Source organism: Lampris incognitus, chromosome 9 (assembly GCF_029633865.1).
Source record: "Lampris incognitus isolate fLamInc1 chromosome 9, fLamInc1.hap2, whole genome shotgun sequence".
Taxonomy (NCBI): Eukaryota; Metazoa; Chordata; class Actinopteri; order Lampriformes; family Lampridae; genus Lampris; species Lampris incognitus.
In genome coordinates, this window is record NC_079219.1 from 59,707,532 (window position 1) to 59,719,775 (window position 12,244).

General features: G+C 44.0%; 2 protein-coding genes across 3 annotated transcripts; both read right to left on the reverse strand.

Annotated features, from left to right (window-relative positions):
• Positions 1 to 1,468: 1,468 nt before the first annotated feature.
• On the reverse strand, positions 1,469 to 3,566 carry rpp25l (ribonuclease P/MRP 25 subunit-like). Of its 2 annotated transcripts, none has more exons than XM_056286792.1 (2): positions 3,547 to 3,566; positions 1,469 to 2,565 (listed from the first exon to the last, which is right to left on the reverse strand). In XM_056286792.1, exon 2 carries the CDS (start codon positions 2,530 to 2,532, stop codon positions 1,840 to 1,842), a length of 693 nt encoding a protein of 230 aa, XP_056142767.1. In that variant the 5' UTR covers positions 2,533 to 2,565; positions 3,547 to 3,566; the 3' UTR covers positions 1,469 to 1,839. The 2 variants fall into 2 exon arrangements, with proteins under 2 accessions (XP_056142767.1, XP_056142766.1); XM_056286791.1 differs by lacking the exon at positions 3,547 to 3,566 and adding an exon at positions 3,032 to 3,114.
• Positions 3,567 to 10,170: 6,604 nt separating this feature from the next.
• LOC130118359 (COP9 signalosome complex subunit 5-like) lies at positions 10,171 to 12,027 on the reverse strand. The gene has a single exon (XM_056286785.1). The coding sequence runs from the start codon at positions 11,370 to 11,372 to the stop codon at positions 10,365 to 10,367; it is 1,008 nt and encodes a 335-aa protein (XP_056142760.1). The 5' UTR covers positions 11,373 to 12,027; the 3' UTR covers positions 10,171 to 10,364.
• Positions 12,028 to 12,244: the final 217 nt, after the last annotated feature.

Below are 12,244 nucleotides of genomic sequence, written 5' to 3' on the forward strand. Positions count from 1 at the left end.
TTCAATGGATGGGACATGATTTGGAAAGGCACACACCTGTCTATATAAGGTCCCACTGTTGGCAGTGCATGTCAGAGCAGAAACCAAACTATGAAGTCAAAGGAATTGTCTGTGGACCTCCGAGACAGGATTGTATCGAGGCACAGATCTGGGGAAGGGTACAAAAACAATTCTACATCTTTGAAGGTCCCGAAGAGCACAGTGGTCTCCATCATTCATAAATGGGAGAAGTTTGGATCCACCAGGACTCTTCCTAGAGCTGGCCGCCCAGCCAAACTGAGCAATCGGGGGAGAAGGGCCTTGGTCAGGGAGGTGACCAAGAACCCGATGGTCACTCTGACAGAGCTCCAGCATTCCTCTGTGGAGATGGGAGAACCTTCCAGAAGGACAACCATCTCTGCAGCACTCCACCAATCAGGCCTTTATGGTAGAGTGGCCAGACGGAAGCCTCTGCTCAGTAAAAGGCACCTGACAGCCCACTTGGAGTTTGCCAGAAAGCACCTAAAGGACTCTCAGACCATGAGAAACAAGATTCTCTGGTCTGATGAAACGTTAAAAGTGAAGAAGGAAGAAACTGAGCGTTGTCCCAGTCACCCTGCTGGTCTGATTCTGGTGTGACAATCACATCACCTTTAAAATCCAAATCAGACTGTGTGGGATATTAACATTTTTTACAGAACTGTTCAATAATGTTTTGATGTGTCTAAATGAAAATGACTTTGAGGCAGTTTAAATGACAGTTCAGTTTAATAAACATTATACACAGACTGATCAATTTGCTTCAGTGCAGATTGTTACTGGAACAATGGAATGTGTTTTATGCAAAGGACCACTGGGCTCACAGAACCAGAGGCTGGTTATAACTCATCAGCTAAAGGTAGGTTTCATAAAAACCTGAGCATTCTTTAAATTATCTTTTAAAATAATTCAAAACGGCATTCAAATAAATTGAAATCCCAATTTTATTTCTTGCTTGGACAAACTCAGAATCCAAAAATGCGTGTCTATTGTGAAATATTAAATGGAAAATAAAGCCTTGAGGTCCAGAAATGCTCAAAACTAAGTGATCTCAAAGCAAAATGCAACATCAACTACAAGAAGAGTCATACAAGTAGTCCTAACGGTAGTTCATAGTAGACTGGAAGTATTGTACATCTAACAGCAGAAGAGCCGTTAACGTTACTAGGTTGGTTAAAATCACTGTGTTGTGACTCCTTGTCATTAATTCTTGTAATGTCTGTTTCATTATCTGTTGTCTTTGATCCTCACCCTTTTTCTTTCCCTAAATTTCAAAATGTTAAGTATCCTCAAAATGCCTATTACACAGTATGCAAGGTGAGACAGACCTGAGGACTTTAAACAGAGGACGTTAAGGGCCATGGCCTTTTACACACTTACTGGTTGAATGAGCTGAACAAGGGCTGGGGTGAAATCAGATTTAAACTCAATAAAACAAACTTTCTTAACATGGTTTTTACCACCTTTAATCAACATCTTCAAAAATTCAACTTCGGCCGCACAAACAGACCTGTTAAGAGAGCTAACTTTATCATTCATGATTCAGATGGTGCCCTACACTTTGAAGGTCTCAAAATGGACCCTTAGCTTCGAATGAACTCAAAACATAGAAGACACAAAAGCACCTGTATATGACACTTTAAATACCATGACACCTTTAGTCAAGCTTGTTTTAGGCTCAAATTGGTCAAGGTATTGGTGTAGCATTGACACTGTGGGGGCCTGGGACCACCACAGCCACCCAGCGTCTGTTCGGAGCCACTTTAAGAAATTATTTTCTTGCTTCAGCAAAAGGTTAAATCAACTCTGGCCTTTAGCATGCTATCTGGGTCGCCCCATTTGTCGAGCTGGCCGTGCTTTTCCTCTGCTGCTGCTAGCTCCTCCTCCTGCTAACGCTCCTGCCCCTCCTCCTCCTCCCCGCTTTCTCCTCTGTCCTCGTCTCTGTCCCCCAAAAGCTCCTCCATCATCCCTGAGGGACTGAGCCCACAGGGTGTCAAAGTTCCCTGGGGCCTGGTACCCAGGCAGGCTGGAGTCCAAAGGATCCTTGGACAGGAGGATCCAAATGCTGGGGATGTTCCTACTGACCGTCAGACTATCCAGCCCTGCTGTGGGCTCCAGGGGGTCCCACACATCCACAGCTGTGCTGTACAGCAACTTGGTGTGCTGGTGGAGCCCTTTCACCCGCCGCTTTACCAGCTCTGTGCATGTGATGGCCTTAGACACACCCTTACCCGATGCCCTAAAGACAATCTGCCCAATGAGTGGCTTCTCTGGGGCAGGGGGGTGATCTGTAGCTTCCTGTATCTCCATGGCAACAAAACCTTCATCAGTCTTATGCCCCTCCTCACCCTCAGCTGGTTTGGACTTGGTCTCCATGCGGCTCAAGGCAAAGCGCATCAGGTTGCGGATCTTGCTGCCATCTTTGACACAGACCTCAGGTGTGTCAGGGGGGAGTCCAGGGAAGGGACTGGGGCAGGGCTGCTCCACCGTCCGAGTCTTATGGTAGTTCTCCATGTGACAGCTGCAGATGGTAGACAGTATGTCATCCTGCATTTGGGGCACAAACCAGTGTTATTAGGACAAACTGTTCCATTACCCACAAAATATTTGGCTGTATCAACTACATGTGCTAAAAAAAAAAAACAATTACTGGGATTATGGTTAAAATTATGACCGCTGCAAACACAACTTTAAAATATTTTAGTCTGATCCCCTTTAGAGACAGCCAAAATCAGGAGAAATTAGGCATGCCCAATTTGGTGAAAATGTAACGTGATTATCAATCAGTTTTTAATGTCAATGAGAACACAAAATTATTTTTTTCCAATTAATTACTTCTGAAATAAACTTGTTAGTATTTTCTAATAGAAGACAGCTGCAGGTGGAGGGGAGACAGTCATCATGATAGCAGAGAACACGGTGTCAAGCCAAAGCACAGCTTCATCATTGCCAAAAATTGACATCTACCACATTACAACTTATGAATCATAAAACTGTGTTTAGTGCTACATACTCTTTGAAACTCTGTATAAAGGGACAGTGTCCTCTTGCACTGCCCGAAAGGTCCCGGTGTCTTAGAAATGTGAGCTGACTGAAACTTCAAGATGCCAGTGTCTCTGCGCCAATGTGACCGGTATGGATGTCTTTTACTCCATGCATCTGCAGGCGGCTGGCTGGCGGTGCAGTTCTCTACACGACACTGAGGACTGACGTCAGCAGGGTCCCATGACACGTCGCTTGAGAGCCGCCCGCCTGAGAGCAAGGCGACATCGCCAAGAGCAGCTCTGCGGCAGCTATGCTACGTAAACTAGCTAATAACTTAAAGGCGCTACTGAAGCTCGGCTAGTCTGCTAAAACTAACAGCCGAGTCTTCCGTTTGTTAGCTAACCAGCGAGAAGATGGCAGGGCGTCTTGCTTGGGCATAAAAATCATGCAAGAGGCAATGGAAAAAAATGGAAAACACGTTGAATCCGTTTATAACCTTAGCAGAAATTGTTCAGCTAGCTATTAATTTGTCCACACGCTTACCTACGCGTCGTCTTCTTCTTCTTCTTCTACTACTATTTCTTCTTCTGCTTCTTCTTTGTATTTATTGACGGTTAGTAAACAACGAATTAATGCATTACCGCCACCAACTGGTATGGAGTGTGAATCAGTACGTATACAAGCAATCAAAAAATTATTTATATAACGCTTTTAAAAACATACAGTTACAAAGTGCTTTACACTCCATACACAAATACGAATAAATACATAAAATACACTACCCCCCCCCAAAAAACCATACCTCCGCCTCGTCTCCTGCCACTCAAATTTACGTTACCGTATGACTATCACAACTGCTGCAAACTGCGGCGTGTCGAACTGAGACGGCACCGCCGACGTTATGCACAATATTGACCAGCAGAGGTCAGCACTGCGCTTCCCATAACCAACTTCTGTGAACAAATGAATTTCGAAAAAGCGCTCAGAGACGCGGAGTTTGAAAATATCAAGGCACGCTTTTCCATTTATGTTCATTTGAGACTGGGAAAGAATAGGCAGGAAAGGAAAGGGAAGGTCCAGAGTCACGTCTGTCATCGTTTGGCCAGGGGCGTAGCCTGGACTTTTTTTACTGGGGGGGGGGCAGCTGGGGCCAGCCATTTAATTAGGGTGGCACTTGTCAAAACCACTATTTTAAAACTACTTTCGAAGATGGTGATAGCCCTTTTAACAACGCCATGGGTTGTGTGTAGCCAAAGGGTGTGGGATGGTATCATGCATCCCATCTACATGTCCCATGCACGGGTGTTAATGCAATGGGTATGGTTTAAGTGTTGTAAAGTGTAAAGACCCAAAACAGAAAAATCATTTAGTATTTCAATTGCAATTTCAATTGCATGAAGGGAAAATGTACACAACGAAGTCAACACTTCCATATCCTGAACACACACAACTAAATAAACTACAGCACTTGGACTTGCCATTCTGCACTTACACACTCTTGCTTTTACACTTGGATTTACACAAATATGAGCCCATTGGGCTCATAACTTTAGTGGCAAAGGACAAGACTTAATAATAATAGGCTAATAATAATAATGCTTGTATTTCAGCTTCCATTTGACTGTTTATGTGTAGGCGTTTTCTTTTCTTTCTTTTTTTTTACCCACTCTGGGCGGGGCTGTGCTCTGACCAATGGGGGCCGTGCCCCCCCTGGGCCCCCCCTGGCCACGCCCCTGCGTTTGGCCCTTCCTCTAAGTGGCTTTGAACAAAAGTAAAAGCCTGGGACATGGTCCTAATAATGTAATAATTACATACCATGTCAGATAGGGGAGGCTGGCTGGTCTGGTCATTACACATTACTGTACTGGTTTTCTATCACGCTATTGTGTAAAAGCACCTTGAATGGCTGTTGCAGCTTGAAAAGCGCTATATAAAATGCAACTTGATTGATTGATTGATTGATTGATTGATTAAATCTATATTGAAGTGTTGATAAGTAATGCTTCCCCCCACAGTCCAAAGACATGTAGGTCAGGCCAGGCATTTTAATGGAGGTACAACAAACCTAGAATTCAGATGATGGGTCTTACAGTATCATTTTTATGGGTACCGGCACACATTGGCATTGAGGGAAATGAAATAGCAGATAAGGTTGCAAAGTAGGCTACAAAACATAACCACACTGATTTGGTAGTTACTTTAAAGAGCAGGGTAACCAAATTGACAGATGTGCTTCACAATACTTTATAAATGTGGGCGATGTATTGCTGTTGACGTGTTAAAATGTGTTGAACCATGTATAGAAATGATTGGCTGAGTTAGGCCGTTTTGGGGTATTTTCCTTTCTTCATTTTTTGGCCTGCTTCCTTGGTGACGTCGCCGTCTTCCTTTGCATTGATTTAGAACACCTTTGCTAGTAAGCTAAGGTTACTATAGTAACCTTAATCTCACCTGTCTGTCCCCTATATAAAGCTCGTAACGCTAGCTGTCACTCCGAGGCAGTTGAAAGTAGTAGTTGAAAGTATAGTAGTGTGATGATAGGTCGTCTCACCCTGTGTGACGACCTGCTTGTCACACCCCCAGAGAAGGAGGCGTGGTCAGAGTTAATTGATGACACCTGAGCTTCCTCACCTGAAATGACGGATCGGAGACTACACAAAGGCGGCCTGTGGGTGGGCCTTGGTCTCTCTCTGCTGTTTGCTGCGGGAAGCTCTGCTCGGCTGCTGGGCGACGCTGGCTGGGTCCCGTGCAGGATGTGCAGTGTTTCCATGCCACCCTTGAGCTGCTGTTAATGATAGAGGACACCTGAGCCTGTTCATGCTAAAATGCTGACTGTATTGTTTTCATGTTAGTTTCAGGAATTAGATGGGGACAGCAGCACTTGTTAGGTAGGGACAGTTAGGATGTGTTTTAGAGTTGTCAGGTTCAGCTTACCCTCCGACCAGGGAGACAGGCCCATCCCAACCCCCAGCTGGTTTTGGTTAGGCCCGTAGGTTGAGGTTTCTAGTTAGGGTGCTAGGTTGTATTGTTCTCCCTTTTCTTGGCATTTACCTTTTTAAATAAATATTCAGTGTTTTTGTAACCTGTCTAGACCTTGCATTTGTGCTCGCACCCTCAGAACCCCTTTTTTTGTAACCTTTTGTAACAGTAGCCTTAGTTGAAAGTAGCCAGTTGAAAGTCTTGTGAATGCTATGCCTGCGCATAGAAAGCTGGCATCCTTGGATCATGCCAGCTTTCGGGGTCTGACACCGTAAACCAACTCCCTAAGGAAGGAGAAAGAAGAAGGCTCAAGTGGGCAGAATTTATTAGGGCCCATGGCGTTGGAGAGGGCATCGTTGCCAGCAGTACCACCCGCCTGTGCAGCAAGCACTTTGCAACGGAATGTTTTTCAACCTGGCAGAAGCGACAGTTTGGTTTTTCAGACGGGCCACTGGCACTGGTTAGTTCGGCCGAACCAACCCTTCCCGGTCTCCAGTCTCCTCCGGGCCCTTCAGCTTCAATTTTTGTCGCCAACAACGCAGTAAGTAGCCTAGCTGTGTATTATTAGCTAGCTAACTAATGTTAGCTATACAACAACGACATAAAGTTCGCTAGCCATAGGAAAATGCACTGCTAGAGTAACGTTAGCTAGCAACAAGCTAACGTCGCCTCGGATTTTATAGCTAGAATTATTCTATCCGAGCTGAGGTATCTCTGGCCACATACCTCATTTAATGATAGCTAATGCTAGCTAGCCCGCTAACATAGCTTTGTTATGCTAGCTAAGAGGGGCGGGGCTTTGCGAGAGGTCAACGAAGCATCGCTTGAAGGAAAGGTGGCGAAAGCAACGGGAGGAGGAGGAGGAGAGGGGAGGACGGTGGTTTTACACAGTTTAAAGCAAAGTGGGAGAAATGAGGGGTGCAGGAAGGACCAGGAGAGGCGAGACAACAATTTCAAGACTCGGATTTGGACACTGGACTAAACGGTGCACTTTTCAACACGGGCAAACACAATCCAGGCAGCCGTGACTGCTGTGGGGAAGAAGGAACGGCATGTTGTAGTGGCAGAAACATGAGGCAGAGAGAAGGCGTGCGACTCCACATCTCAGGAGAATACAAGTACACATCGATTTAGTAGATATTCTGCAGAAGAACTCAACTGAGTGTTGTAAAATCTTATTTCAGTTTCTTAGAGTAACTAATTTAATGGTGAATATTTGAGTTTGTTTTTTTTGGGGGGCGGGGGGGTGTAAGCCAGTGGTTCTCAACCTTTTTGGGGTCCTGGACCCCCTGCGTATTTTTGATCTACCCTGAGGACCCCTCCACCTGATCTTGGGGGAGGGGGGTTGCAGTTTGATAGAAACAGTAGAAACTGCATTTTAAATTGCATTATAGCATTTATTCACTCTTTGGGGGGAAAAAAAGGGCTTTCAGTTGTAACTTAGATATAGTTAACAAAACAGAATTCTTATACAGTAACTTTCAGATATATGTAACAAAACAGAACATGTATTCAGTAACTTTCAGATATATGTAACAAAACAGAATATGTATTCAGTAACTTTCAGATATATGTAACAAGACAGAATATGTATTCAGTAACTTTCAGATATATGTAACAACAGAATTCTTATGCAGTAACTTTCAGATATATGTAACAAAACAGAATATGTATTCAGTAACTTTCAGATATATGTAACAAAACAGAATATGTATTCAGTAACTTTCAGATATATGTAATTTCAGATATATGTAACAGAATATGTATTCAGTAACTTTCAGATATATGTAACAAAACAGAATATGTATTCAGTAACTTTCAGATATATGTAACAAAACAGAATTCTTATGCAGTAACTTTCAGATATATGTAACAAAACAGAATATGTATTCAGTAACTTTCAGATATATGTAACAACAGAATATGTATTCAGTAACTTTCAGATATATGTAACAAAACAGAATATGTATTCAGTAACTTTCAGATATATGTAACAAAACAGAACATGTATTCAGTAACTTTCAGATATATGTAACAAAACAGAATATGTATTCAGTAACTTTCAGATATATGTAACAAGACAGAATATGTATTCAGTAACTTTCAGATATATGTAACAACAGAATTCTTATGCAGTAACTTTCAGATATATGTAACAAAACAGAATATGTATTCAGTAACTTTCAGATATATGTAACAAAACAGAATATGTATTCAGTAACTTTCAGATATATGTAACAAAACAGAATATGTATTCAGTAACTTTCAGATATATGTAACAACAGAATATGTATTCAGTAACTTTCAGATATATGTAACAACACAGAATATGTATTCAGTAACTTTCAGATATATGTAACAAAACAGAATATGTATTCAGTAACTTTCAGATATATGTAACAAGACAGAATATGTATTCAGCAACTTTCAGATATATGTAACAACACAGAATATGTATTCAGTAACTTTCAGATATATGTAACAACAGAATTTTTATGCAGTATCTTTTAACAATGCAAACGGGAGCGAGATCTCTTATTAAAATACAATAAATTACACTTGTGAAACAGGTGATTAGAGAAAAAAGTCCTGTTACCCTTTCTAGTTTAGGTAGATAAAGGTCTCAGTCACATTTGAGTAAAATAATCCTATTTCTATAAATGTCATAGGATCTTTTTTTTAAAAGATATTTTATTTTCACGGACCCTTGCAATTACGCCACGGACCACTAGGGGTCCGCGGACCCCCGGTTGAGAAACACTGGTGTAAGCAATAGACCCTCTGATCGACACTCCATACCAGTTGGTGGCGGTAATGCGCCAATGTGTTGTTTGCCAACCGACAATAAACACCAAGAAGTAGAAGAGATTTGTTTTTTTTCTCTGTGAATTTTAATGGCGTCACGAAAAATACATTAGTAGTGGATGTTTAGCCGCCCCCCCTAATTTGACTTGATTCAAATGTACATAAATCTTAATATTCCACATCTTGTCGAGCATACAAGTGTCCATCTGGTCATAATCTTAACATTTGCATCTCCAACGAGTTCAACATACTTGTCTGATTCCGAAATCGGCATGAAAGTTGCAGCATTGGGCGAAACCCTTATTAGAGGAATGGCTGCCTGCTGGCTGCCTGCTGGCTGCCTGCTTCTCAGCCCCCTCACAGCCGTCCATGATGAAATACATTCAGATGTCCGGCAGAACTAGAAGCAGCTGAGCGGACCGTCTGTGCAGGAGCCCTGTTCAGCTTTCACACATCCCTACATTGCACTTAAGATAATCTGATAGGTTTCCTTTTTCTCTAACACTACATTCTGCACCCTCCCTTTTCATAAGACGGCTGAAATAGCGGTAAAAGTAAACCATTATGGGAACTGGTGCCAAAGCCCATGTACATGAGAAGGAGCAGACGCCTCCGCTATTCCACTGGGATTCTCTCCTGCAATGCACCACATCAAAAACTATACATTTAGCCATTACAGCAAAAACACCTGATATGAGCCGGGGCCAGATTGGTTTGTAAAAAAATGATAAAAAAAATAAGGCAGACTTGGTTAGTGTCTGCTGGGATGTAGAGCAGACGTGCTATATATGGTGAATGGGCTCCAGTGTGCACGGCTCCTGCCTCTGTGCTGCATCACTACCACACACACGCATGCACAAACACACATGCACATACGAACACAGACACACACACGGCCGTGCCAGGCTTTGCGTACCACTTAGAGCCAGCCAATGCACCTCCCAGCACGTGGTCCGCGGAGACGCCCCACACATGCCAGCTGCTGTTTACCTTTGTGAGGCGATGCAGAGGCTGCAGTTTGTTGCTGCATTGTGTGATGCCGTGGCAAGCTACAGACGACTAACCGAGCGGCTGGCAGTAGGGTAGGTTGTGCATGTCTTTGTTTACTGGGTTGTGCTGCGGCTCGGAGTACAGTGTGAAGTGTGATGACAGGCTCAGCCAAAGCCGCCGGGGTCGATGGATGTAATGACTGCCGTATGTCTCGGACCCTTAAAAGTCTCACCTCCACTATATAAATGCAAACTGAAAAATGAGCCATACATTGACTTATGTAGATGAAACAGCTGTCAACCATCATCCAATAATTAGTTTTTATACGATATTATCAGCCAATGCATCATTACACCATTGTGTTAATAACAAAATTAAAAACAAAAATCAGCTTTTCCTCATTTATTATGTTTACAGTCCCAATATGCTTGACATAAGCAGAAAAAAAATGAACAAACGCACCCCTAAGTGAATTAAATGATATTGCTAACGTCAGGAGCTAAAGATATTGCAGAATGGCAATAGTACATAAGAAAGAAGAAAAAAAACACTGCAAAAGGGAACTCAAAAAGGCTGCGAGATAAGGTTTAGGTGGAAGATATGTTGACTTGATTGAAGAGTTTGTCCTTGATGACTTGAGACATCAGGCCATGAATTGCCTCTATGGTTGTTTTGCAGCTGTCTCGTGTTGCTTTGGCCAGCTTGTCCTCAGACTTCCTATCATGTGTGTCCAGGCCGAGCATGAAGCTGCCTCTACCCAGCTGGGCCTCAGACTGCTCCAGCTTCTCGGACAGGTCGAAGATCTGGCCCATAGTGTAGTCGGAGTTTGTGAGAAGACTTGAGGAGCTTAGTGTGTTGACCCAGTATTTATTCCAAAGGAGCTCCAGTAGCTTTCTATCGAGGGATGACTTGAAGTAGGTAACCTCCAAGGCATAATACTGTTTACAGTGTACACCAAAGTCTTCAATCTTGTTCAAGGGGATTGTCTGATATTCTGAGGGGCCTTCATCTGGGGGTTTGTAACCCTTTGGATAGGTTCGGAAGGCGCCGAGGTTGACTTTCCCTGCAGATATTGTTCGAGTGGGGTCGATCACAACGGCCACAAAGGGCTCCTGAAATTGTTGGTTGAGCATCTGAGTGCTTACATCTATGCCCGAGAGCCAGCATCCGTAGCCTGGGTGACTGTGGTACCAGCCGATAGCATTCTCTAGCCGACCGACCTGTTTAGCGTTTTCAATGTAGGCAGCCATGTATTCGTATGCTGCAGCCTGGGCATTGACTCGGGTCTCTGTGCCCTCCACAGGCAAGGCAAAACTGTCCATAATGATCATGGTTTCGCCGTCCACCTTCCCCAGCATGAGACCCATCACCTCCAGGTTGCCTCCAGATCTGGCATGCATCACCATCTTCAGCAGCGCCAGAGCCGAAATCTTGCAGTACTTGAAATAGTGATGGTCCTTCGTCCACGGCTTCGCAGCGAGGATCTCCTGCTGTTGCTTTTTGTCATATTTGTAAATCTCCTCGATGCTGTGAACTTCCTGCATGCTGTTGGTCAGCTCCCACGTCTTCTGAGCTACGCTGCTCCCTGCTGCCATGTCGGCAGAATAGATGTAGAGCAGCTTCGCGAGGATTTAAAAACAATTCACAACGGACATTAGCTTGCGACGAAATGTTAGCAGGACCCGGAAAGCATAATCACAAGGCCATAGATATCTATATACCTATATATATATATACCTATATATAGACTCGTTCCGGTAGCCCAGACAGTCGACGATACCAATACATCGGCTTGTACATTATCTATCCACAGCTAGCTGCGTACACCTGTATTTTACACGGAGAAAGCAAACGTGTGACGTTTTTGAAATATCGTTTGAGAATTATTTAAGCACATAAATCAATGTCGAACGGATCCTTGCCGTATTTAAGTTGGCACTTGAAATTTGACGAACTCCCCCCCTATCCGCAAGGAAAGTGTGGTTTGGTCCAATGAACTGCGCAACGGCCAAAAAACAAAAAAAACAGAGTAGAAGAAGAAGCAGAAAATGTGGCCGAAGATGCGGCGGAAGAAGCAGAAGAAGAAGCGGAGGACGTCCTCGCTAGTGTCGTGCTGCTCCAGCCAGCAGACAGGTGGCGCTGTTGCCGTCATTAATACATTCAGCAGATGCGTCTCACGGGTCAGCCGAAGACGTTTCCGTTATGTAAAACAACAGTGATGGAAACGCACACACGGGGGCCGTCATCATCCCCCCCGCAACTCCCGTTTCCCCGTCATCCCCCCCGCAACTCCCGTTTCCCCGTCATCATCCCCCCCGCAACTCCCGTTTCCCCGTCATCCCCCCCGCAACTCCCGTTTCCCCGTCATCATCCCCCCCGCAACTCCCGTTTCCCCGTCATCCCCCCCGCAACTCCCGTTTCCCCGTCATCCCCCCCGCAACTCCCGTTTCCCCGTCATCCCGCTCAC

Coding starts and splice junctions, on each gene's coding strand:
- rpp25l (XM_056286792.1), bottom strand. CDS start 2,532: ATGGAGAACTACCATAAGACTCGGACGGTGGAGCAGCCCTGCCCCAGT.
- LOC130118359 (XM_056286785.1), bottom strand. CDS start 11,372: ATGGCAGCAGGGAGCAGCGTAGCTCAGAAGACGTGGGAGCTGACCAAC.